Source organism: Durio zibethinus, chromosome 10 (assembly GCF_047325235.1).
Source record: "Durio zibethinus cultivar Kanyao isolate XHJ-2024 chromosome 10, ASM4732523v1, whole genome shotgun sequence".
Lineage (NCBI taxonomy): Eukaryota > Viridiplantae > Streptophyta > Magnoliopsida > Malvales > Malvaceae > Durio > Durio zibethinus.
Genome location: NC_143171.1, coordinates 22,455,520 through 22,483,285, shown reverse-complemented (window position 1 = coordinate 22,483,285; position 27,766 = coordinate 22,455,520). Strand labels below are relative to the sequence as shown.

The 27,766-nt window shown below is 30.2% G+C and overlaps 3 protein-coding genes across 4 annotated transcripts; 2 read left to right on the top strand and 1 right to left on the bottom strand.

The window, feature by feature from the left end:
• Positions 1-6,339: 6,339 nt before the first annotated feature.
• LOC111292675 (putative FCP1 homology domain-containing protein C1271.03c) lies at positions 6,340-10,560 on the bottom strand. The gene is made up of 7 exons (XM_022885169.2): positions 10,404-10,560; positions 8,815-9,419; positions 8,637-8,718; positions 8,430-8,496; positions 7,316-7,501; positions 7,144-7,201; positions 6,340-6,783 (listed from the first exon to the last, which is right to left on the bottom strand). The coding sequence occupies exons 2-7, from the start codon at positions 9,398-9,400 to the stop codon at positions 6,554-6,556; spliced, it is 1,209 nt and encodes a 402-aa protein (XP_022740904.2). The 5' UTR covers positions 9,401-9,419; positions 10,404-10,560; the 3' UTR covers positions 6,340-6,553.
• A 5,586-nt stretch (positions 10,561-16,146) lies between these two features.
• On the top strand, positions 16,147-21,463 carry LOC111291698 (putative methylesterase 11, chloroplastic). The gene is made up of 5 exons (XM_022883593.2): positions 16,147-16,701; positions 18,368-18,604; positions 18,999-19,142; positions 19,725-19,856; positions 20,788-21,463. The coding sequence occupies exons 1-5, from the start codon at positions 16,348-16,350 to the stop codon at positions 21,064-21,066; spliced, it is 1,146 nt and encodes a 381-aa protein (XP_022739328.2). The 5' UTR covers positions 16,147-16,347; the 3' UTR covers positions 21,067-21,463.
• Positions 21,464-24,197: 2,734 nt separating this feature from the next.
• Positions 24,198-26,651, top strand: LOC111291700 (protein SPIRAL1-like 2). 2 transcript variants are annotated; one of them, XM_022883597.2, is made up of 3 exons: positions 24,198-24,337; positions 25,236-25,528; positions 26,322-26,651. In XM_022883597.2, exons 2-3 carry the CDS (start codon positions 25,277-25,279, stop codon positions 26,409-26,411), a joined length of 342 nt encoding a protein of 113 aa, XP_022739332.1. In that variant the 5' UTR covers positions 24,198-24,337; positions 25,236-25,276; the 3' UTR covers positions 26,412-26,651. The 2 variants fall into 2 exon arrangements, with proteins under 2 accessions (XP_022739332.1, XP_089623062.1); XM_089766936.1 differs by lacking the exon at positions 24,198-24,337 and adding an exon at positions 24,527-25,010.
• The last annotated feature ends 1,115 nt before the right edge of the window (positions 26,652-27,766 follow it).

The following is a 27,766-nucleotide window of genomic DNA, read 5'->3' as shown; positions in this document are numbered from 1 at the left end:
AAGATTTTATTTGAAGAAACTCCCAATACTTAATCCTATCATGGTCGGGTTACATTGGCTTCGATCGTGTAGAATAGACAAATACATTCTCATCAGGGTTCAGATGAACTACTCGAAAACTTCAAACCTCATAATTTTTTTATTAGATAAGAGGGTTAATCTGTACTAGCTAGGATAGAATCTTATTGTACACTTCACTTTTCTTGAATAGCCTTTTTCGACACATAATTAACCAATGAGATCGTTTGCCTTTCTAATCCTCAAATTTTAGTAAAAACTTAAAAATAATTGAAGCATCATAGTTCCTCATAATGGTTAATTTTAGAGATAATATCACGAATAATTTTTTAAATATATATAGTAAAATATTTAATATGATACTTAAATTTTAAATTTTTTAATATAATATTTAAATTATAAATTTATTAATTAATATGATATTTGAAAGATTATTTATCAATTATATATCATCATTTGAAACTAATAATATTAAAGATGAGTACTATATTATTAATTGATTCATAATTTAAATATTATATTAAAAAATTTTAAAATTTAAATATTACATTAAATATTTCATTATAATTTAATATCATCGTTAACCTTAATTTTATTGTATACGGGCAAATCTATTATGTGATTCAAGATTATTAGGGAAAGAGTGACAGACAGACAGACAGACAAGCAGAGAGAGGACTACTGAATTATAACATATATCAGCATAAATGCTGGTAGCTAGACAATCATTTAATGTGATGTTGTCAAGTTGGAATGAATGTGATATGTCAAAACCTAGGAGTACCTTCACCATCATTTAACAAAATGGGCTCCCCAATCTCTATCTTGTACAATTTAATCATCTTCCTTTAGTTAATTAGCCGTTAATACTTCAGTTTATTATATGGAGAAAAACAACTACACATAATGTCTTCTGTCTACCACTCTCCACTTTGGTCAATTATGGCTAACGGCACTATTGCTTTCTTACTTTAGGATTAGAATTGGTAAATTAATTATTTATGCTGTTCATTTACTTTTTTTTCATAGAAGTATTAATGCTTTCATTTTGATAAAATTTGAAAAATATGAGAAATGTAGGATGGTCAAAAAAAAAAAAAAAAAAAGACATTTTCACTACATTTTTCTTTTAAGATAATCACCATTTCATATGAATAAGGCTGGTTTTTTTTTTTTTTTTTTCTGTTCTTTTTCTGTCAGATAAAATAGTTGGGCTAATCCCTCTACCCACGTTGATGTCAATGTCCCACTTTAACGAATAAGGAAATTTCTAAGCTCCAATCGTTGTCTTTAAAATAAAAGAAAATTAATTTCCTAATAGTTTCTCCCACTCATCCTCCACAAGATATTTCAATGACTTAACTTGAATCTTAAGATTTCAATTTTAAAGTTTCAAATTTAAATTTATGTCTTATTATGTAGTTTAACATCATATTTAAAAAGAAATGCAAAACTTTCATGAATCTAAATTTATTTTTTGTTATGATTTTTTTCGAGAACATGATTATAAATTTAATAAATGTCTAAAATTCTAAAGATTAATTCAATTCATAAAAAAGTTTAGATAAAATAGAAGGGCATCACGTGCTTTTGTCTACCAAATGAGTTGTACGACCAATTGTGCTTTTAGTTAATTATAGCCATTGGAATGTAAGCTGTCTACCAATTTTATATTTGCCCCCTTGATTTAGAGAAGTCTTATGATATGTCGAAAATTAGAAAAAAAAAAAAAAAAGGGAAAAAAACAAACAATTTGGAATAATTATAATTGTTTCTTTTACTAATTGTCAAGGTATTTTAAGTAGGTGAAATAAAAATTTTATAATTTATTTTGTTTCAAGAGACAGATTGAATGAGCTAAGATAAGAAATGCATTATTTTGAAAAATAATGCCTAGGAAAATATTATATTGGTCCTATGAATTTGGGATATTTTAGTTCTCCCCACAACTATTTTAATTTGCAAAATTCCTTTGTGCTAGAATTTTGGTTCAAAGATACGACTTCAACATTAAATTATACAAGTTACATATTATTTATGTTAAGTATTTAATTTAAAATTAATTAAAATTTTAATTTGAATATAAAATCATAAAAAATCAAGTTTTAACATCTCGGAAATAATAGTACTTAATAATTTGAATTTAAAATCTTTAAATTAAAATATTTCAAGTTCTACCCTTTTATGTGTTGGTGAATTCGCATTATTGGTACTCTTTTTTTCTAATCCCTTATTAGGAAATCAAGAATTGCAAGACTTTGCAAATCTAATAATGTTTGGATGAATTGGTATAAGGTTTTTGTTGACGTTTGGAGGTTAGAGGCAAAAATTTCATGTGCGTGATATTCTTTTCAGCCAAATAAATATAAAAGATAGTGGAGGTGTTTTAAAAAATTTTAAAAAGTATATAAGTAAATCTCATTATCCCTCTAAGATCATGCTAATAATATAGTTCCGAATTCATTAATTTTTTATGGAAGACTATCAAAATTAAATTTTAATCATTAAAATAAAAAATCTAATATTCTATAAAAAAATTTTAATGAAAGAGATTTTCAAAATTCAACTCATGATATAATATCATGAAAATATATAGACAAAACTTAAGTAAAATCTCATTCAAACCTTTTTTTTTTTAGATTTTTCAATGAAAGCAAGCCATGCTTAATTAAGATTACTAATTTAATTGCACGGAGCGTAAGTGCTTGTATCTTCCCTGTTGATTCGGATCTCCTATTAATTTCTGCAAATTCAGAATCAACTTTGATTTTATTAATGGATATAATAGCTCACGGTGGCAAGTGGTTTTGGTTGCAAAATCATAATATTTTATTCAATTCAGAAAAGCAATTATGGTATAGAGTTTGATGGTGATGGATGAAATGGAATTGATAGGGAAAAGGGGAAGCAAAACCACATGCATAAAGTGGGAGAATCACATGTAGGATGCCTACACTTGATCATGCAGGGAAGGGACCAAATACCAACTAAGCCATCTCCATCCCAAAATGACGTTCCTAAAGTGCTGGTTTGCCTCGTCAAGCCAACCTTGATTGGCACATGAATGTTCCCACTCAAACACCCTTAGCCCAAATAAACCATGTGAATCACCAATTTTTATTCTTTTTTTTTTTTTGGTGGGGTTTTTTAAGTCAACACCAAAATTGGGATACACCATCTCCCAAAGAGTTTGTGAAATCAGAATAAAGAATTTTATGGTCAGAGTTCGAAGAGGGAAATTTAAAATTGCAGCAACATTTGGTATTTCAAAACGTAAAAGGCATGTTCATGCTCACATTCTAAGGTGTTTGATAAAGGAGTCTGGGATAGTGTGAGCATTAAACAAGGGAGGGGGTAGGGTTTATTTTTCATTGTGGGGTTAAGTCAAGATTCCATCTTATCCCTTTTATCACATGTGAAAGATGAAGCATTGGAAATCTTTATAGATCTAATCTTGGAATGCAAGAATCCCAACAAATTGAAGTTATTGAAATTTGGTAAAATCATGTTTCTTCACAACTTCCTATATGCAGTTTAGTTTGTTTAGCTAAATCAAGGAAGCACATGTTCGTTAGTGAAAATGGCTTAGTACCCAAGAAAGCATTAACCTAAATGGAAGGTTAAGGTTAGGTCCTGCCAGATATGGATATATATATATATAGATGAACTTGCATATGCAAAACCTTTGATTAAAAATCTTAATATCTGTATCTTCAGACTGTAGCATTTTATGTACCAAAAAAATTAAAGATTAATACATGTCACGTATACTAAGAAGCATTTCAACCATTATGGATTATTGATTTTTAATGCAAATTGGCAGATTTTTTTTAATGGGATTTGCAAGTTGCAAGAGAGAAAGAAAATGACACAATCAAATTGACAGTTCATTATCAGCAGAGAGTTATCTATACTGCACATGGACTGCCTACTTGATTATCTTTGCCATATCTTGATCAATCAGATACAGTCAGGAAAGTCTAATCTTTCACAACTGAACAATCATAAGAGTCCCAAGAAACTTTCTTTCTTCGCTTCATTGAACCATTAATCAAGATTGTTACTTGATTGATTATGCTTACCATATCCTGATCGATCAGATATGGTTATGTTTCACAACTGAACAATTTGTAAATAGTCCGAATAAACTTTCTTTCCTCACTTCATTGAGTGAAGATTCTTATTAGTTTGGTTCATGGGGACCTCCCTGTCGGTGGTTTCAAATAAGTTGTATGACACTATTATAATTATATGCATCTATGACTGAGATATGCCATTGAAATATGGTATAATAACAGTACTGTAACCCTCTATGAGCTGTCTGTTAGTATTCTCTGCAGCCAATAAAGTGTGCAAGATTTTTAAAGTCGGTCCAGGGAATGGGCAATGGGCCTTAAAGTCTTGTAAAGTCTATACCAAACTTCTTTGGAGTGGAAAATGGGTGGAAGAGAAAATAATGGTATATGACACAAAGTCATGAAAATGCAGATAGCAGCATGCAGCTTTAATCAGTTCATAGGTTGTCATGGTTTGAAATGTGAAATGACTTCTTATTTCTTGTGGGGCACCACTTTGTTTATCAGAAAAAAAAATAACAAAACAAAAAAGCACTAAACTAAAGGGAAATCGTAATAGGCTTTTTGCTCCAACCATGAATTCAACAAAAAAACAAAAGCATGAATGAGTTGACATTTTTTTTTTTCGTTCATTGGATAAGTACATTTATTTGGTGATTTGATGTGTAACAAAAAATATTAAATTCAGCAGGCCATTTTAAGACTCATTAATCGTGCCATTGTCAGTAGATTCATCGGTACTTGAATCCTGAGAACAGAGCTACAACTGCTTCTCATTTGAAAGATATTGGAGGCCTGAAAGCTTATTCCCTCAGTTTAATTAACTGTGGTGAACATAGAATTTTTTGTACATTTTGTAAAATTTCTATCATTTTCCATTTTGTCTCTCAATTCAATGATTGCTGCCTGAAATTTTCTTCCCTCAGCCCAATGCGACAACATATGCAGCTGTAGTAGCCCAACCACCACAAGCCATGCGCCAACTGGACTTTTTTTGCGTTTTCAAATGATGAAACGATGAATCCTTGACAGACACCAAGGGCAAATCTTAATTGTAACAAAAGAAAAATGACAAGTATAACATCATCAAAGGATAGTTTTTTGGGTGACATGGTTTGACACCATTTGAGACAAGGTCCTAAGATAGTTTTGAATCACCAAAATTTGAAGCCGCTGCAACTTCATCGCAGGAATATCCGTCCATTTTAAAGTCTCAAATGCCCTCGCTTTGTTGCAGGAATATATGTGAAGTGGGATGCCCGGCTGTAGTTACCTTCTCAACAATGTCTACTAATCAACCAGCTTGTGAATCAACATGTCGTGCCAATCAGTAGTTAGTTCCATCCTATTCTGGAAGGGAACTTTGTTTCTTTGGAGCTGAATATACCAACATATTATTGGCTATAGGACTATCGCGAAGGATATTTCCAATAGACATTATCCAAGTGGAAGGTGCTGTTTGATTTGACTTGTGCAAATAAATGTTGTCAGAAGAAATTTTGGTCATTGACGAGATTAAGAACATTTTCTAGGAACCCATAAATCATCCTTCATAAAACAATCTCAGGCCCCATTGTGGTGAGATTTTAGCATTTATTTGATGCAATCGAGAAAAAAGCGCAGTGAGCATCTGCGCTGGATTTTTTTTTTTTTAACATAATGCCCCTTTTTTTTTTTTTATTTGTTTTTGTATTTATATTTAAATCAGTTTATTTTTGTATATTTTATATTTCATATTTTTAATATTATTTTGTTAAATAATATGTATAATTATTACAAGCATTATTTCTTTAAATATTAAATATTTTCTTTCCATCCTTTTTTTTTTTTCATTTGATAGGTGAAATATAAGGGAAAAAATAATAAATTTGCACTTTTTTTCCTTTCCTCCACATTCAGTCATTCTAAATTTGAAAAGAAAACACATTCAAATTAATAATTTTAATTACACATTTACTCTTAACCTCTTCTTACTCTCTATTTTTCATCCTTTATATTAAATATAATGAAAGAAAAATAACTTTCCTTCCTCTCATTTTTTTTTCTTTCCTCACTTTTTCCCTTCCCTTCATTTCCTTCCTATAAAACATAAATAATGTAAGCGTTTGTTGTCTATTGGCAAAACAACTAATTTTCTAACAGAAATCAAACTACATATTTCCGGAAGCATGATGCACCACAAAGATTGAAATATGGACTTCGTCGGATTGATACATTAATGTTAACCAACTTCATCCACATTAGCTTGCCTTAAAAATTACACACTTTATGATATATATATATATATATAAAGAAGGTACAATAGGTAACAATCTATATGTGATCCAACAAAAAATACAAAATTATAAAAGCATGACACAAAAACAAAGCAAAATATAGCAATTCTCAGAAACGAATCCTCCCTAGACCTTCACATTTTTGCTTGTTATCAAATTCTCTCTGCATGTAAGTTGCTTATACTAGACTTTATTTTCACCAACAGAATCCAAACTATGAGTTAAGCTGGGAGATCTTACATTATTTTGTACTTCAGAACGAACACATGTATCGATAACCTGGCTGTAGAAACCCCAATCACGGCTTCTTTCAGTGATAGCTTTCTGACCAAAGGGGTTTTGCTCTATAAAGTTCTGTACATCCTCAGCTGAAGCTAGTCTTTCCAAATAAACTCTAAGATCACCTCCATCACCTGAAATAAATAAAATCTAACTCTTTATCGAAAAACCAACATTCCACTGACCCAGAAGTCTAACAGGATAGTCAACTGAATATATTGTAACAGATTATTGCACAAAAATGAAAAAAAAAGAACTTTACATACAAACATTTTATTTCAGCAAAGCATAGTAGACAATAATTCTGCTTTTCTTTCTTTTTCCATTTAATTTAATTTTATTTTCCTTTGACCTCTTTGCCAAATGCATCAATGCCAATTGATGTTTACTTGCAATTAGTAAGCATTGAACAGAAAAGAGATGTACACAAGTTATTCAACGTTGTTTGAATTATTGAACTTAACAATAGTAAATATTTTTAGAAGTCATCTTACCTAACGAATTGTCATTCCTCTCGAACTTGAATGAATAAGGAAATATCGCAGTATGTGGCTACAAGATCAAAGATTAACAGAAAATCAAAAACAAAAATCTAGACCTATATTAAAAAGACAAAGCAAAATATTAGTGGCCCGAACAACAAAGAAAAGTAGTCCACAAACTTACGGGATTAAGCAGTGCTTTGTAAGGAGAATCATCTATCAACAACGTATTTGATTCATTGTAATATCCATTCTCCCATGGAAGATCAGGATCATGTTTTTCCCGGATCTTCCTCAAGTCTTTAAAAACCAAGGGCTTATATCTATGCCCAGGAGTATTGAATTGAGTCGTGGTGCAGTAAGATGAATCCTAACAAATCATTGTGCATAACACAAATGGATTAGAATTTGAACCCTTCCCGGTTTAATTGTATAAGAAAATTGTGTTTGATGCAAAAAGCATTGACAAATTGAGACCAGTACATTAGTAGACATACAAGGAAACTTTGAACATAACAGTAAAATGACATCTCAATTCATGATTTGTTCAAGTAAATATCAATACCATGTACTCAGTCAATAATCTTCTGATACTATCTTAAATTAGCTCTCATGTAATATGGTGTTACAAAAGGACTCCTAGCAAAGAACCCAATCCTCAAACTACGGAAACTGAATTTCTTTACTCAGTGAGGCACCAAAGCAGGGTCATTTTTTCTTTTTTTAAGAATATAAAGCAAAGGTGAAACAGCTAGATGATTCAAGCTGTACTCTTTCTGGTGGTCAACCATGAATCAGATAGAACATTTTCTTAGGCAGGGCACCAAGCAGGTCCTTTTTTTTCTTTACTTCTTCTGAGAATACAAAGCAAAGGTTAAACTCCTAGCAAAGAACCCAATCCTCGAACTAAGGAAACAGAATTTCTTTACTCGGTGGGGCACCAAAGCAGGGCCCTTTTTTTTTTTTTTTTAAGAATACAAGTCAAAGGTGAAATGGCTAGAAGATTCAATCTGCACTCTTTTTGGTCACCATCAATCAGATAGAACATTTTCTTAGGCAGGGGCACCAAGCAGGACCCTTTTTTTCCTGAGAATACAAAGCAAAGGTTCAATGGCTACAAAATTCAATCTGTACTCCTGCTAGTGATCAAGCATCAATCTTGCCTAAAGTCAGCTACAACATTTTCTTACACATGGACAACAACTAGGCAATGGTAACAAAGATGACTTAAAAATACAAAGTATATAATAAGCAAGTAAGCCTTCTGCAGAAAGTACAAGGAAACAGGCCATAATTACCCAACAAAACAGTAATTTATGCTTCATATCTCCCATCAGAAAATCAATGAATCTTTCCACATTTTTCCTGCAACAGTTAATAAATCTAGCGATTAACAGTAATATATCAATGCTCCATGGCAACAATTTAGCAATAGGAAAAGGCAATCAATTGTTTGTTTCAAACAAAAAATAAAATAGAATAAACCAAAACTTATTGAAAAATACCTGTTTCTTGAAGACCAAATACCAACCTCAAACCTCTCAAAAGAAAACCTTAAAAAATCATCGCAGAAAGGTCTCTTAAAAACTAAAGAAGAAAGAAAATTCCCAATTAGTTTTCAAATAGTTTGAACAGAAAATGCATTAACATGAGCAAATAAAGTTTTCAATCCCAAGTTCTCACTTGCCCGTCCTACAATGTATGCATCTGCTGTGTAATTCAATGGAGGAGGATAGACTATATCAGCAAGTAACCCATTCAAATCAAGAACAAGAAGTTTATTCCTCAATTGACTAACAGGAGGTCTAATAATACCAAGAGAATCATCATTTGTTTCATTTGCATTGAAGGAATCAATATTTTCTTCACTATTTCCTTCATCTGATAGAGTTAGAGTTGAAATAGTATTCATTTTATCAGTGTTACTAAGGCCAACTTCCTCAGGCAGCTTATCAGTTTGACTTTGAGCACTATTTTCTGAGGAATCAAGCTGCTGCTGCTCCTCCATCCTTTTCCTAAACTTGGTCTTCTTTTTTATGGCTGATCTTACTTCTGAAAAAATTTGAGCCACAGCCTTGCCTGTCTCTAAAGTTCCCACAATTGAAGTTTGTGACTTATTTACTTCTACAATATTATCTTGCATTTCGATATTGGCTATTGAAAAAGAAGCAGAATTGGTTGAAACCCCAGAATTTTCATGCAAAGATCGTTTTCTATCATTTGCCTTAACAGATTCAGCCTCCATGTTTTCTGCAACCTCCTTCATCATTCCCTTTTTTCATAGGGCCCTGTTACCAAAGACAACAAGTATCAAATGACATGATGAAGCAAACATATTACTTATTAGTTTATTTGAGCTCAGTGTTATTATTTAACCATTCCACTTAAAACTCGCTCTCTGTTATTGAGGACCAACCAAACAATTCAATGGAATGGACATCTCTTAAATGTCCAGAGTCTAACTCTGATTGCTAAATAAAAAGTTCTAACTCCAATAATCCAGTTACACTAAAACTTTACATTGCGGACAATCTACAGCAAGCATCTGGATTTTCATCCCTTAGTAATCCACAAGACCAAGTAAAAACATTATAGCCCCAGCACCAAATGCCATCTGCACTAGTTTTTATACTTGAGATTCAAGTATGGATAATTGTATTAACCACCGTTGGCAGAGTCCAAAAACTTCACAAGTGAATTTATACCTCTTCATTTGACCATTTATCTAACTATATTAACTTAATATGGTTCAACGTTGGATTCCTTATCTATAGTTAAACCGACATGGAGACATGTCAAGTGCATAAATCTGTTAACAAAGTTTTTACACTCCACTCCTCTGGTGTATATGATAATTGTCCTTAAACTTAAAGCTGTCACTACAATGGCAAATCGAAACAACCTTTCTTAGAACAAAGAATTAAAGCTTCCAAAAATTATAACAAAATTCAAAAAGGTTGCAAACACAAACAACAAACAATAGTAATAAAAACAGTAGGAAAATTCTCCAAAAGGCTATCAAGAAACAAACAAGAAATTAACGTATTAAGTATTTATATGTTTGACTATGATAACAATCTTAAACAAAGAACAAAAGAAAAGAACCTAAATATCTTTACAAAGGGTATGTAAGAAACCAATAAAATTAGAACTCAAACAAGGAGAAAGATGGAGAGATTTTAAGTTGTAATTAGAAGTAAATTAACAGCAACTTAAACACTAATCACCCAGAAGAAAAACACCCATAAAAAAGGAAGAGAAGGAGAAAAGACCTTTGGAAATTGGGATTTAATTGCTGACGTCAAAGATAGATTTCGACTTAGTCCAGAAGACAAGAACCTCAACCGACATTTTACAAATCTTGCCTGACTTTCCTTACAATAGATTTTTTTCAAGATTTGTGTTGTCTCGGCGAATGAGAATCTAAAAAAGAAAACGACGTCGTTTTAAAATTGGTCATAAACAATATATGATTTTGCTTTTTGTTTTTCTTGAAAAATGGGCTTGTTTTTTTGGATCTGATGATCCGGACTATATTGGACTCCAATTCAAATTCATGCGAGAGTTTGGACCACTTATCACATGGCTCAAAAGATCTAACTGATGAGTTGGTTAGGCACTACTGTTTTGGGTCCTTTTTAACTTAAATAAAATTTGTATTAAGGCTGATGAACCACATCATTTCCTGCTAAGGAAAACAAGTTTCATGTGGTAACATCTCAGCATGCCAAAATTCTATGCCAATTGCCAAGTGTTTGCTTTGCAGGGGAGTTACTGGGATCATGTGCACATCATGCGTGCCATGATTATTTATAGAAACTCATGCTCCTTTGATTTGATTCCGCAAATCTTACTTCTTTTCAATTGCTCTCACCATCACGTAAGAAGAGGAAATACCGCATGCTTCGTTATGATGCCTCATATTCACAATCTGCAGTTTGAAAGATGCCCGTCTTGGCATTTCAAGAAGTGGTCCCGAATAAATCTATATCATCATAAATAGTATGTTAACTAAAGGCACTCCACCAAAACTTGAAAACAAAAATGTAATCAATTATACCTTTATTCAGATATCCACCATTGAAGAGCTGCAAAAGGATCATAAAAAAATTGAATCCCTTTATTTATGTAGAAATAGGGACTAAGGCAGAAATTATGCTATGCATTATTGATATTTACTGTCATGGACTAGGCTCTGGGATTGCTTTTAATGATTGGTAAAATCACTAGCTATATGTTGGAGTTGTTCAGGGACTGTTTCAACTTTTCAGTGCTAAAATGACCAAGTCTATAGCATATTAGAAGTTTCATTCAAATTCTTTTCATCTCAGCAATGTGCCAGAACAGAATTTCATTAATGATTTGTATGCAAAATTGTTGTATGCACCAAATGTACCTTGAGCATCTGTTAATAAAAACTGGGAAAGAGGAGAGGGTAGGAATTAAATTAGAGGAGGGATTTATTTATATTAGTGTAAATATTATACTTTTTTTTTAATCATTTGAATTTGGATAAAATAAATATTTTAAATCTTAACTATTTTAATTCAAAAATAAAAAAATGTAACATTTATACTAATGTAATTGGATTTCTATTCATTAAATTATATATAAATTGAAATTCACTTACAATAATATAATTTTTATATTTTTTCAATTTTTATATCAAAATTACTATATTTAAAAATATTATTTTAATTTAAAAGAATTATAAATTTAACTTTGATTCGAGGATAAAAAAAAAAAGTAAAGAGTTAAACAGAGATTATCAAAACACGAGCTAGGAATGAGTGGGCATTAAATTTGGAATTGGCACATCCCCTACTTTCCAACACCACCACATGTATTGTTAAGGGACCCAAAACAGTCAAGCCATTAAAGAAAAGCTTAAAAAATCAGGAGCCTTCAGCCATCTTTTATATGATCTTCACAAGTCCGGAGAGAGTAGGGAATCCATCTACCTTTAGAAGCTAAAAGAATTTATGCATTTCCACTTTCCCTTTTATTTATTTATTTACTTTTTAGAAAGGAAGCAAGTTGAGATTTCACTCTTTGTCAAGTACATGAATGAGCAAAATCAATGATTAATTAAACTTTTGCAGGGCATAAATTATTCTTGCAGGTAATAGCAATGGATATGCCAAGGCAAAAACAACTTAAAAGTGGGAAACTATTGACAGCTTGAATATAGATATTGGGACACTCTGAAATATCACTAGAAATCCTTTCAAAAAGTATTACTTTTGTCCCATTTCTAAAAATTTGATTCCCAAAATTACAGGTCAAATATCTTGGTTGATTTGTAGTTGTTTTTTTTTTTTTTTAATTAAAAGAAAACAGAATGCTTAAGCCTCAGTTATGGAAAGCTGGTCAAGATTAGACCTGAAACTTTTATTCTACGCAAATAGCTCATTATTCAAGGCATTGAAAGAGAAAGCAAGTTCCTAGAAGATGCATATGGCGTCTAATTCATCTTATTTATACATTTTGGGTCAATCACTATATCAAAATAGCTGTTTCTATTGATACTTTGTCAAGGGTTTTGAAGGATTAACCAAAATTTTCATCATTTGGAAAGAAGTCTAAAAGTTCACAACCATTAATTCCACATTGTTTAGCCATTTGTTTTCCAATTAGAATTGTCTAATGATGCATGCTGTAAGGAACTTTCTTTGAAAAGTCCAACAAACATAGAATTCTAATCCAGGATTTAGACAAATCATTTGTTGAATTCTAGGCTTTGTTATTTGTAGTTTGACCATTTTTTTTTTGAAGGTTGTTAAGTGATTACCAAATTTTACGAAAAAAATTTATGCAATGGCAATGAGTATTATATTTTTGATTAATATATATATATATATATAATTGGGAAAATTTAAATCATGTAAAGACAAAATTCAAACAGTAAACTTTAATTATTTTAAAATCTTAAATTTAAATTTCATCGTATATAAATTTAAGTCAATTTTATATTAAATTTATTTATTGTATTTCATTACTTAAATTTTTTAATTTAATTGAAGTTTTATATACAAATAATATTTGATTATAATTGTACTTATAATCTCATTAAAAAAATTAACTTGGATTTATTTCCACATTTTTATGAGTTAAAATTTCAATTAAGACTGAATCTAAAACTTATTTTTACGCCCTCCAACCAAAACATGTCACGTCAAATTTTTATTCGTTTTAAAATAGACTATAATACACCGAATCATCCTCTGTTAATTAGATAAATCCTATATAAAGTCTATTTGTGCTTATAAATAAGATAAATTATCATGTGCTCATATTTTAATTTAATCATATTAAATTATAATAATATTATTGTAATTATAAAAATAAATTATAAATAAATTTTAATTTTTATAATTATTTATTATTTATCTCTATATTATATATTTTATTTTATTTTATTTTAAATAAAAAAGTAGGATTTGAATGGCGTCACTTTCTGTTTGGGGGGACGGAAAAGTGGTTCGCTGGACCAGCAAAAAGCGCCTCTAGATGATTTGGACACTTCGATTAATTGTGGAAAGAAACTTTGTTCTTTTCGATGTTAACATTAGCTGAAATTAGTAACGCCGAGTCTTTATCAAAATTTTGTAGTTATGAAAATGTGGATTTTTTTTTTTAAACAAGAAAATGTGATTGTTAAATCATGGCTTAAGAGAAATTAAGAAAGAAAAATCTGTAAAAGTTAAGAATCGAAAATCAACTTTGTTGAAATTTAATTCCTAAAAAATTAATTATTTAAGTTAAATTTCAAGTTCTAAAATTAAAGGTTCATGGAATGTCATAACCATGAAAAAAAAAAAAAGGTCACGTTATTAGAAAAACATGATATGCGTTTGTAGTTGTGGAGGAACAAAAATTCAGGATATATAACTTAAAAAAATGGAGATAATATTTGATAATTTTAAAATATAATATAATAATTTAATAAAAAAATATAAAATGATACTATTAAAATTTTAATAAAAATCATATAAGAGTTTAATAAAAATAAAAAATATTTTATATTTTTTGTGTACACTCAAATTATGATTTATAATTTTCATATAAAATATAACATAAATACATAAATTATCAATATTTTATATGATATAAATACATAAATTAACAAATTTAATTCATATATTTATTAAAATGAAAACTATTGATTTTTTTTATTGAACAATGACAGGTTCTTAATCCAATCAACTTTTTTATATCAAATCTAAGGAATTTATAAAAATTTATATGGTTAAATTTTTTTTACCCAAGTGTAAAAAAATGTGACACTTAGACCGGTGTAAATGGATATCTAATATATTTTAATAGTAGCAGGGATTTATCTACACTAATATAACTTTTATTTTTTAAAAAAATTTAAATCAAAATTATTAATTTTAAAAACATTATTTTGATTCAAATGAGTCATGAATTTAATTTTGATTTAAAAATTTTTTAAAAATAATTATATTAATATAAGTGAATACTTACTTATATATATATATATATATATATATAAGAATTGGTGGAACAAAGTTAGGTTTTTTTTTTTGTTGTTTTACTTATGCAAACAAAGGTAGGGTTAGGCAATTTAGTAGAATTAGCTCATGTAGGGTTAGGCTTGACAATATCTTCCCTTACATGAAATAGGACATAGAATAAAGTCAACAAAGTTCATTAATTCTCTATCACCATAAAGGGAATAAAACTTATATGAAGTTTATAGGTAAAATTTATGAAGTTTTTATATTAAAAATGAGTAAATAAAAATTTTAATAAAAAATTTAAATTGATAAATTGATAAAATTTAATATAAAAATTAATAATATATAAAAAAATTATTAAAAATATTTTTTATAATTTAACTTTAATCGATACTTCTTTAATAATAAAAATTTTATCAATATTTTTGTTAAAAATATTTATTTATTAAATATATCATAATTTATTATATTTTAAAAATTTACATATTTGATTTATATAATAAAATTTATTGATTTATCAATTTTGATTTTTGATTTTAATTTTGATTTATTCATTTTTAATAAAAATTTTTTATAAATTTCACCTAAAATTTTTTTCCCTGTAAAGGTGTGCTCCTTAATAAATTTTCAAATCCTTAGAATGCAAAACTATGCTCGACCAAACAAATTTAATACTTGTAGAACTCTCATGGAATAAAAATTAATTTAATTAATTTAATAAATAAATAAAGGAACTTGTAGAATTCTATAATTTATTTTTTTGCCCTTATAATTTCATGCAATCCTTTGCTGGGAATTATTTGGAAAATGAATGAAGAAATGTTGTCAATTCAATTTATTTAATTATTTTTAAAAAATAATATTTAATAAATTTAAATTTTAAATTTTTTTATTATTTTCATATTACGATATTTTCTTATAAAAAAATTAAAGTAATGTTGCTTTTTTTTAATATCACTTACCCTCCCCTTTTGGTTACAAATAATTTGCAATTCAAACAAGAGAAATATATAGTTTTGAATTACACCAATTATTGCTCAAATAAATATCAGTTAACCATCCACAAATTATACATTTATGATTTGTAGGAAAAATATATCTTTAATAAAAATAATAAAATAAGCATTACACAAACTACCCTTAAATTCTTATTAAAAAAAAAAAAGACCCATAAAATTCTTTATCATGTAATTATGCATCGTAAATTATCAATAACTTATCATCTTCTTCCTGTTACTAATCATTAATGAATTTATTTTTAAAAAAAATCATTGAATGAATTATTATTTTATACACTTTTTTTTGAAATTTTAAATTAAAATTTAAAAATTTGACTGTTTATTATATAAAAAAATTCTCATTTAATATATGAATTAGTAATTTAAAGGCGAGAATAAGTAAGAGAGAAAAAAAAAAAAAAAGGCCAATCAAACGGATAGATTTGATTTTTTTTTTAAAAAAAAATTTTAATAAAAAGGCTGTGAACGTGCTTTTTGATTAATATATTTTTGTCAAACACTCTTATAAAACCTCCGTCCCCTCGACTCCAATCATCAAACAGCCGTCGGTGACCCGCTCTCTGCCTCCCTTTGCCCTCCTCTGCCCTTTCCTTAAATCTCTACGTAAATGAAAACTGTATTTTATACGTGTAAAATACGTACATAGAAACTTATAAAAACTCTCTCTTTTCCTTTATTTCTTTCTATTTTTTTTCCCTCTTCATGCAGTGAACGAAATGGGCAACTGCTTTGCACGTAAAACGGTGAAGAAACGACCCGTCACAAAACGGTTGCAGAACCAACAAAACGGACCCAACTCCAGCAACCGGTGGGCCAGGGTCCGATCGTCCAGGAAAGACAAGCTTGATGATGCTCTGCTTCAAGAGCAGGCTTTAGCAGCTGCGATCCTGTTCAGGCAACACCAACAGCAAAACGGGGGGGTTTCATTGCCGTTTGACAGGTCGACTTCGTTGAGGTACCCGAATTCTTGTTCTGGGTCTAAGAAAGCGGGTCAGTTGCCTCGGAGTTCCAGTTCCAGAGCTAGGTCCCTTACTGACCCGCTTTTGCAACCTCATCAGCTTGTTAATCAGGTTTGTGTAAATCTTTTCTTTTTTTTTTCTTTTGAATGGTGATTTTGGTGGCTTTCTTTAGCTAATTTATTGGGTAGAAGTTCTTTTTGGTGGGTAGGGGTTCATCATTGGTAAAGTAGGTTACTTTTTACTTGGGTTCAGGGTTTAAATTTTCAGTTTTTTTATAAATTTATAACTGTTAAATATGGGAAGTATGATTAATTATGGACTTTATTTTTTTATTGGTTAAAGTATTAAAATTTTTGTGAAATTTGTTTATTTTATTCTCTTGGTTACACCTGGCCATTTGTGTATTCATTGTATCTATTTCTTGTTAAACATATGTACAACACAAAAATTGCAATATCAAATACATGTACACATGCTAAACACAAATAAATTTTTTAGTTTTTCCAAACCCATATATAGATTTTATTAAAATTTTAATCCTTGTTGCTTTTTTATGTTTTTATTCGTATCGTTTTTGTGTCATGTGTCATGTTTATAATTGTGGGTGGCTGTTAATTTTGGTAATATAAATTTTTTTGTATTTTTTTTATCTTGTCTTTGGTTATTCGAGGAAAATGGAGTTTTTATATCATGATAGTTTTGTTAAAATGAGTTAGCAATTTGAGAACTTAATTTAATTATGGAAGTTTTATAAATTTAATTATGGAAGTTTATATTAGTAGACTCCCCTGTTAAACCTTGCATGTTTAAAAGATTTTTCTTTTCTGAGGTTTGCTATTGGTTCTTTATTTATTTTGTAATTCTCTTGTTCATATATGCCTTCAGAACCCTTTTTGTGCACAAGTGTATGAAATTCTAAATCTTGTGTAAAAACCATGGAAACTCCACCTAATTTCATGGTGGCTAGTGATGGCAAGGAATGTATTTAGCAAAAGATTGTCAATTTGCAGATGTCTTTTTAGGAGATTCTTTGTTCAATTTTTTGTCTCACATTTTGATGGACATTGAAGGTTTTTTTGCATCACGGCAATAAGCTTCAGTTGCACGATATGCGGTGGAATTTTTTTGTGCCATATATTGAATTATCTCAGCAGTGACAAACTGAATATAATAGTCTTGAGATTCTGTTTATTAAGGATGTTTCTGGTCTACTTAGATGAACACTGCTCATTTATTTATTTATTTATTTTTGGTTATTAATGATAAGAATGGAATCTCAATGACACAACTACTATTGATGCTCTTTTTTCCAGTTTGTATTGCTGCTAGAGTGAGTTAAGAATAAAAATTAATGATTCTTTTGTTGATTGTAAGAATGCTAATACTGTGTAGTTATAATGGTGCTAAGTCCCTGAACTGACCGTTTAAGGGAAAATTTGTTAAATTCCGAATCAGGTGGATAAGATAGAATTATATCAAGAAAATTTCTGGACAAAATTATTTGACCATCTTATAGTGTTATTTTTGCACTATAGTCTATTAGTTAGCACTACAACCAATTTCTTTTGTTGTAATTATATTTGTGGTTCTAAATTCTACCAATCTGTCAATAGTTTGCCTAGAAGACAGCATAGTTACAGGTTCTATTTAATTGGGTGTTCTTGGTTGCCATTTCAAGTGAATTTGTAAATTCTATTGTAGTAACTTTGCTTGGTTAGGTGTACTCTAATCCTTTTGAATGTCCCTTATGGTTTTGCTCATTTTTTATCTTTGACAGGACGTAAAGCTCAATAACTTGGAAACAAATCATTTTGTTCTTGTCCATGGGGGAGGCTTTGGTGCTTGGTGTTGGTATAAAACAATTGCACTCCTAGAGGAAGGTGGTTTCAAAGCTACTGCGGTTGATCTAACAGGTTCTGGCATTCATTCATTCGACACAAATGGCATTACCAGTCTCTCACAATATGTGAAGCCACTAACTGATTTTCTTGAAAAACTTCCCGAAGGCGAGAAGGTTCTTTTCTATTTCATTCTTTCTTTCATTGTATTAATTTATGTACTTATGCTTCCTGCTCCCTTTTCAGCTTGATTGTTGGTCAGAATAGACTTTCTGTAATGGAAATTAAATTTCAAGCTTGTTAATTAATTCAATATGTGTCCTTATCAATACCTAGCTTTAGACATTGGGAGGTTCTAAAATAGTTAATATAATCCTTTATGGATTGGGGTGTATTAAATTTTATTTTATATCAGTTGCTAAAGTATTATATTGGTGCTTGCATTTTTCTGCTACCAAGCTTTGTGACACATTCTTTACAAATTTGTGTTCACACTGTCATTGGAAACTTTCAAGATATTTAAGAGATCAATAACGAAGCCACATTGCTCATAGCCTTGAAACTATGCAGGTGATCTTGGTGGGACATGATTTTGGTGGTGCATGTGTATCATATGTGATGGAGTTGTTTCCTTTGAAAGTCACAAAGGCTGTTTTTGTGGCCGCTGCAATGTTGACAAATGGACAAAGTACACTTGACATTTTTGCCCAGCAGGTTTGCATTGGTTGAATCATTATTTGATTTCCAAAAATTGTTATCTGCAGAAGCCTGTTAATTATGTTGAACTCAAAAAATGAACTTTTAGAGATTCTCTGTGTCAAGCGTCTGTAGTTCGGAAGTCAAATTGCTCGTTAGCATTTTTACTGTACTTAACTGATTTGCATGCACCTTTTGCATTAACATCTTGTTTCACCATATGCATCTGCCTAGTATCTCTAATTGTGAAGGAAGCGTGGCTTACTTTGCTTGCTTATCTAACTTCCTATAAGATTTATTTGGATTGCAGAAACCTTTTCTTGTGTATGTCGAATAATTATTAACCAACTTATTGTGGAAAAAGATCTGAACTTGCTTTGAAGTTCAACTTTGACTCTAAATTCCATTTTTCTTTATTCAAGAGAAAGGATTTTACTTGAGCACCAAGTTGCATTTAGTTCTAGGCATTGCTTCCTGGATAGAACCTGTTAATGCATTACCCGAATCCTGGATGGTACTTGTTAATGCTTTCTATAAACATTTAATCTAATTATTTGAACTTTATGGCTTTATGTAACTAATGCTAAAAAACTGTTGCAGGCAGGTTCTAATGATCTTATGCGACAGGCTCAGATATTTTTGTATGCTAATGGAAATGACCAACCTCCAACTGCTATTGATCTAGACAAGTCTTTATTGCGGGATTTGTTATTCAATCAAAGTCCTTCCAAGGTACATTTGAACTCGTGATTAATGGCTTTTTTTTCTTAATTAATTGAGTTATATGTCATATAACAAGATCTTTCGGCATACTTGTTAGATATTTTTGCATGTTGGCAGGCAACAACAGGCAACAATGTGCATGCATTTGCATTACCACATGCCTCCCTGTGTGAATGCACATAAGATTTCATATTTAAATAGCTGTGTAAGCATTATGTAATTAGTAGCTTGTCATCTCCAGAGAATATGGAATGACTAGTTAAGCTGGTTATCTGCTTTCACTTTAAAGATTCATTGAAGATTCGTTGCAAAGCAACTTTTATTATAAAAATATTAGTGATAAGATGTAAATTGCTGATATTTTTAAATGAATTTAGATTCTCTGTAGGGCATCGGGGATGCTGTTTAATTCTTTTTTGGCACATCAATCCACAACCATTTATTTTGACATAGCATTTTAATGTAATAGACTAGACCCTCCAGTGGATTGGAGAAGAGTAAATCCATTTGAAATAACAGATTAAGAGTTAAGAAGGTCATCTGTTGGTGCCACTTAAAAAGTAAATGATTCATCAAGTGGATTTTATTTAAGTATTACTTGTAATAACTGCTAATGTTGCTACTTCTTGCTTGTCAAAGTAGCCACCCCAAGATGTTCTACAAGCCCATTTTATGGTGCAGAACTAAAACATGGATCTGTAGTAGGGTTTGTGTATCTGGATGCTACCAGCTATACTTTGTAGCCTTCGTAGTTAACCTTTCCAACTTCATTGTCTAAAAAGCTTTCTGATAAATTAACTTAGTCTTTTGATTCTTTATTGTACAAATTAGACTTACTCTCTTTCGTATGTGTCTGTAATGCATCTCTGGTCATGTGCAACATATTGTTCTTTTTCTTATTCTCACTATCACTGATTTTATTTCACTTTCCCTGATCCAGGATGTTGCGTTAGCATCTGTTTCAATGAGGCCAATTCCTTTTGCACCAGTTTTGGAGAAGCTTTCCCTCTCTGACATGAAATACAGATCTGTGAGGCGTTTTTACATAGAAACTCCTGAAGATAATGCCATACCTATGGTGCTTCAGGAAAGCATGATTAACTCAAGCCCACCAGAAAAAGTATTCCATCTAAAAGGTGCTGACCACTCACCGTTTTTCTCTAAGCCTCAAGCCTTACACAAAATATTGGTAGAGATCTCTGAAATCCCTTCACCATGAGAGAATCTAATTGCTAGATTGTTTATGAAAGTCCCATTTGGGGCTTCATTTGATGTGGTATAGGGAAGTTATTCCTTGGAATTTGCATGAACGTGCACATGCACATACGAGCGAAAGTGGTTTACAATGCTCAACTGCTAGATAGCTTAGACATTTTCTATTAGATTACAGGATATTTTGATATTTTTTTCCTCGGTCCTTTTTTGTTTCTGGTTTTCCTTTCAAGAGATGTTCATATTTATGCTAGTGATAGATTCACACTTCAGGGTTGCACAAAAAGCAATAAGAGGCTGTTTTTCCCAAGGCTTGGTGCATACAAGGATGCTTGTTTTGTTAATGTGGTTGTTGAATCAATTTCTCTTGTAACATGATGCATCTGAGTTATGAGCTTGTTGAATTGCTGAACTAAAGGGTTGAGGATTTATGATGGCTTGTAGTCACTGATGTTCTGCTTCTGACAAGCCTCCCTTCGGAGAAACCGACCGGACAAAACATGTGTGGATGATATGCATCCTCTAAGGCATGATTCTACGAGGCCCCGTTTGGTAGCATGGATGCCAGCATGAATGGGTTGGCACGATGTGGTGGGAATAGCAACTCACTGTACCAGAGCCTCATTCGGTGGTCAAAAGTTGCTGGACGCTCTCCAACTGCACGGTGCTATGATACCAAACGGGGCCTTGGTATATTTAGTGTTAGCACAATGATTTTAGGAGTAACTATGATCTTACACAGGCAGGTAGTCAAATTTGGCCACAAATCTTTCCCCACAATGAGAGAACAGAACTTTCATTTGATGAAGAGAAAGGGCAAGAAAATGGTTGAAAATTCCACTAGTTTTCATCCACAACCACAATTGCACATCACTTTTGTATTTTTTGTTTGGTTACCTTGTGAGCCTCTTAAACACTTGTTTACAATCCCCTTTGCAAAAACAGCCAGACACAAATGTTAAAAGCCAGAAGATTGGTGTCTGCCATAACAGTATGGTTGGTAGCAATGTTACATCTTCATCATGCCAACTGTTTGCAAACACAAACCACAAAGTTCATCTCTCACAACCCACCCACCCCCCCCCCCCCCCCCCCCCCCCAAAAGCCTCATTAGTCAGACAGTCGTTCCTTGTTTTTATGGGGAAACAAATCCTCCTCATATTGTAGGGACTAGGAATTAAGTCTTTTGCTTATAATTTTTTATCAAGATATATTTTATGGGGAAACAAATCCTCCCTATATTGTAGGGACTAGGAATTAAGTCGTTCCTTGTTTTCAAGGCATATTTTATTATTATTGCAATTTATTTTTTTTTATTTATAAATTTTTAAAGATATATTTTATTGTTATTAAAGTTTAAAAATAATAGTTTTTTAAATTTAATTTTTCTTTTTTTTAATAGTTTTTAATATTTTTCATATTTTATATAATAATTTAGTCAAATTTATTAAAGTAAAAATATATTAATACTTTTTTTATTATTTAATTTATCATTCAATAATATATTTTTATTCTTTTAAAAAAGATATAATTTATTTCTATTTTGATATAATTTTAAAAGTGTATAAATATTATTGTAAACAGAACTATGCAAAGGAAATATATAATTTTTTTATTTACAGAAATTTTATTTTTTAATGATAAGTTAATATATATAAATTATATATATGTTATGGATTTTAAAAATTTAAATATAATTTTAAGAAAACTAATTTATATATATTTATATTAAATAAATAAAATTATTTTATATATCGTATGAGTTATAATTTAATTTTTAAAAATAAATAAATAAATCAATTGTGTTAAATTCCTAATTAAGATAAGAATTAAATTTGAATTAACTAAGGATGTCGGTTGGTGATTCTTACAAGCACTTGTGGAAACTTAAACTTGAAAAGTGGTTTGATGAATTAATGTAAGGCCAAACGCAGCTGTCGGTGGAGTCATTTAACAGCAGGAACTATTAAAATGGCTGAAATACGTTTAAAAAAAAACTTTTAAATTATTTGACTTTTTAAAATAAACCTTTTATATTCTCATTGTATTTAAATAAATTTTTATTTTTTAGTTATATTTAAATAACTTTTTTTTAATGAAAATTAATTTGTATTAAAATTTTATTTATATGCAAATAAAAAATAATAATTTATTTAAATACAAATTAAAATCTAAGAATTTATTTGCATTTAAATTAAAAATTAATGATTTATTTTAATATAATAAAAATATAAAAATTTATTTAAATAAAATAATTAATTGAAAATTTTTTTATTATTTAAACTTATTAAATTTCTATTAATTTCATGTATATACACGTACATATGTCACGAGTCGAGATTTATCTTACAAAAAATATTTCACAAGAAAAGATGGTGTGAATCTTTTTATATCCCAATAATCTTTTTTTTATATTCGATATGAGATTCATAATTCTTTCTTAAGTTCATGACACATGAATTTATAACCATGAACTTTTTTACATTTAAAATGATAATGCTTTTTTTATTCTTTGCTCTTGCCTCAAGCAAGTAAATTTTTTTTTTATTTAAAAATTTTGATATCCAATAATTATTTTAAATTTTGATTAATATAAAATTAAAACGAATTGAATCTTATAAAAAAGATAAATTTTTTTAAAATTTATTTTTTTATTTATAAAACTCAAAATAAAAATTTTATTTAAAAAATATTAAATTTTTTATGATTCATATCAACAAACATCGATCAAGCTAAACAAATTTTTAACTTATTGAATGTTACCAAAATTACTTCTGACAAAAAAATTCAATATTTCTTGCTGTCTAAATTCAACTAACCTTACAATCATTTAAATAAGTTTTTTTAAAATAAAATCGTAATTTAAGAATAAAAAATACATTTTGGATGAAAAATTTTGAATTTTAAACTAATAAAATATTATTTTTAAAAATAATTATATAAAATAATTAAATTAAAATTTGAATTGAAGTAAAAAATTCATTTTGTTTCTCTTATTTTCTCCCACTCCATTCATTCATGCACCTGCCACAATTGTGGTTATAATAATGACGTTGACAGACGGATGCAGACGGACCACTTAACAAAATGAAAAACAAAGCAACAACAAAAGCCAGCTCACACGGCAACATTAACATCGTCAAAGTCAAATTTTAAATTTCAAAAACATTGAGATTATTACTATTAAAAAATTAAATAAAAATGTCTTTAATTTTAAAAACTTTTCTCCTATAAGTCTTGTTAGCATCTTGAAGCTTTTGCTTCAAAAAAGGAAAGAGGTAAGTTCATTAACAAAACAAGTCATTTAAGATCCTTGTTTTGTTAGAGTTTTATTATTCGTTCTTGCATGTTTTAACAGATCTGAGATTGTTTTATTTTGGTTTGTTGATTTGGACTAGGGATTTCTTGGAATTGTACTGTTGTTTTGATTTGTTGGGTTTTGAAAGGGGAGATGAGGAATGTACAATGTTTGGAATTTGATAGGAATAATGTAGCCTTTTACATGGGTTTGATTGATGAATGATGCTTATGTTTTGGCTTGAGTTGAAATGGGTTTAAGAGTTTGTTGCATTAGGCAATGAGAAGCTGAAGAACAGAATTGTGGATTTGTAAAAATTTAGACTTCGTGAGCATGTATGCATCTGCATTGCTTGGAAATTGGCAAAAGATAGAATGGATTTAAGTTCTCTGCAGGAGATAGAATGGATTTGAGTTCTCTGCAGCTAAATTTAGTGGCATTTTTAGATGTTTCCTATTGGAATTTAGTGGAATCCGAGGGTTTTTGCTCTTTTTTTTCTTTTCTTGAGAAAGAAAATCTTCAGCTTCAGCAATTGGTTGAATGCCATGGTAGCAAAAGTAGCATGTAAATAATTGGAAATGCATAAAACTTGTGTCTTCATGGTACTAATTTGAGATTGTAGGCCGAAGTAGTAAACTCGAAGAGAAGTTGAGGTAATGAAATTAATGAAGCAAAGAGGTTGCTTATTTGATATTGGTAGTTGATACTGCTTCCCTGTTACAGAATTTTGAATTTGGATCTTTATGCTTGTGTGTGGTTCTTTTGCGAGTTTGACCATGCAAGTGCCGTTGTGTCTAGTTTTTCCTTGAGTAGCTTTTCCATCTTTAATTCTTGTACAACCACTGCATGTTGAAGGTTAATTGTGGTTATACTTGCAGTTCTGTGCGGGTTGTAGATTTGCTTACTAAAAGAAAGAACTATGGGAAAAATGGGTCGTGGAGTCAGTGCAGGTGGTGGACAGAGTTCTTTAGGCTACTTATTTGGAAATGGAGAGAGTGGCAATGGTACCCAAGGTACTCCAAACCAGGAGCAAGCCACGCACAATCAGCCTTCTCAGAAGCCTGCATCATCTTCTCCGGCAGTTGATAAGCAGATTCCAGCAGGCATTCATGGAAATCTTACTAACAATTACTTCAGAGCAGATGGGCAAAACTGTGGTAACTTCATCACGGTATGATCTTGGTCATGTTGCTTGTAGGTAATTTTGTCAGTAAATATAATATAACCACATTGGATGAAGCCTGACGCCTGTTAGATTGGTTAAAGAACAGGGATCAGATGAGAAACCCTCTCTCAGGTTTTATCTTTAGTAGCTGAGCAACACACTCAAAAGGCACCAAGGGTTGTATTCCAAGTGAATTGATATAGGAACTCAATTTGGGGGACTAACAAAAATACTTTCACCTTTGTTTCATTTTTTGTTTACTGCACTTCACTTAACAGCTTTGATCATCACAATGACACTAGTGCTTGTTTCAAAAATTTTGATATGTTTCTATTGGAAATCTTTCTGCCATTTTGTGGATGGTGTGGCTTTAATCCTGCAGCTTGACTCAAATTTCTTTCCTCAAACTCAGAAGCATTCTTGTCTGGTGCCTTAGGCTCAAAATTGAAGCAATGCTTATTGATCATTCATGCTTCTCAATTCCCCTTGGTAGCATTTATCTATAGACCGAACTGTTGTGACCAATGCTTGTCATCAATTTCATCCTTTTCACTATCTAATGAATGGCAAATGCACCCATTTCCATGGTTGGCAACCTTGCTAAAGTACTACCGTAGCATCAATAAGGTAGAATCCCTTCAAATCTTGGGGCGTTTATCCCTCTTTTTCCCTCCCAAACCTGTAATTAAAGTTGTCTTGGGTATCTCAGTAGGGTGACTATAATGGCAAGTTAAACTGTCTTTGTTTTGTTTTTCTTTATTATTTTTTTTATTTTTAATGCATTCTATTCATGGTTCAGGACCGACCATCTACTAAGGTCCATGCTGCCCCTGGTGGCGGATCTTCTCTGGGTTACCTCTTTGGTGGCGGTGGCAGTGGCGGAAACTAATTCCTAACTGCACGGAGATGGATAAGCTGTCGAGTGCAATTTGATTTAATTTCATAACTCAGAAAAATTAGTATTCAAACATCCTGAAATGGACTTGATCTTGAGTGCAATTTGATTTAATTTAGAAGTATTGCCTTGGTGGGAGTTGTTGTTGTTGGATAATAGTTATGAATCTTTTTCATCAAAAGCAGTTGCTTGATGAATTGATTTATTCTATATTTTGTATGATTTACATGTTGATTGCTACTGTCATTTTGTATGATAAATTTTAATAAATTTTAGCATCAAAATGTGTCTTTGAAAGCTCAAAGATAAATTGAAAGATGATGACACTTAAACCAAGATAAGAAGATTGATGATAGAGGTGTGAGCATATTTTACATATTTACAAAATTAATCATCACATTAAATTTTTTTTTTTCATCTTAATTTATAAAAAGTTATAATGGTAAAATCATGTAAATTTTACTTTCTTTCCTTTTATTTTTCAATTCTACTAAATAATAAACTTTTCTTTCTAACCAAGCACACCAATGAAAAATTTTATATTTTCCATCTTTCTACTTTTCTTCTCTTCCATTTTTTTTTTTTCATATTTTCACCCTACCAAACAAACTCTTAGTGTCTTTGATCAAATAATGTTATTTTTTGTGGTTATGAAGAATTTTAGAAGCTTGGATTAAAAATTAAGCAAGAGAAATTATTAGGTCAATGAATCAATAATTCAATTTAAGACTTGGCTCCGTTTGGTAATAAGGAAAATTGAATTTGGAATCATATTTAGTATTTTTCAATGTCTGAAAAGGCAAAAAAAAATGGTCAACAGAAATTATTTTTGGATCAACAAAAAATTAAACCACAAGACACAAAAATTATCTTTTTTTTTTTAAAAAAAAATACAATTTCCATCACTCACTATCTCTAAATTTTACCAATAATCTCTCTCAAACCCTAACCTAACCCATTCTCCATCTCCCGCTACCTTCAAAACTCATCAATCTCCCTTGATTTTTCATTTTTTATTTTTTTATTTTTTCTTTCCTCTTCTTTTGTTGTTGCACATATCTTCTATTTGTTTTGTGGGTAAAGCACTTTTGTTCTAGCACCAGGTTCTGCCTTAACTACGAATCACCTTTTTGCTTTTCAATTTCATGGGTCAATTTCATCTTCAGCATCAATTATCATCTCTCTTTGAAAGGTTTGATTTTTTGATCCTTCAATTTTTATAATTTTTTTTTCCTAATTTTGAATCTTTGAACTTTGTTGCAATACTTATTATTTTAAAATCTGTTTATAATTGTTTTTTTTTTTTTTTTTTTTGAGTTTGTCTTTGTTCATCCATGAAATTGATTATT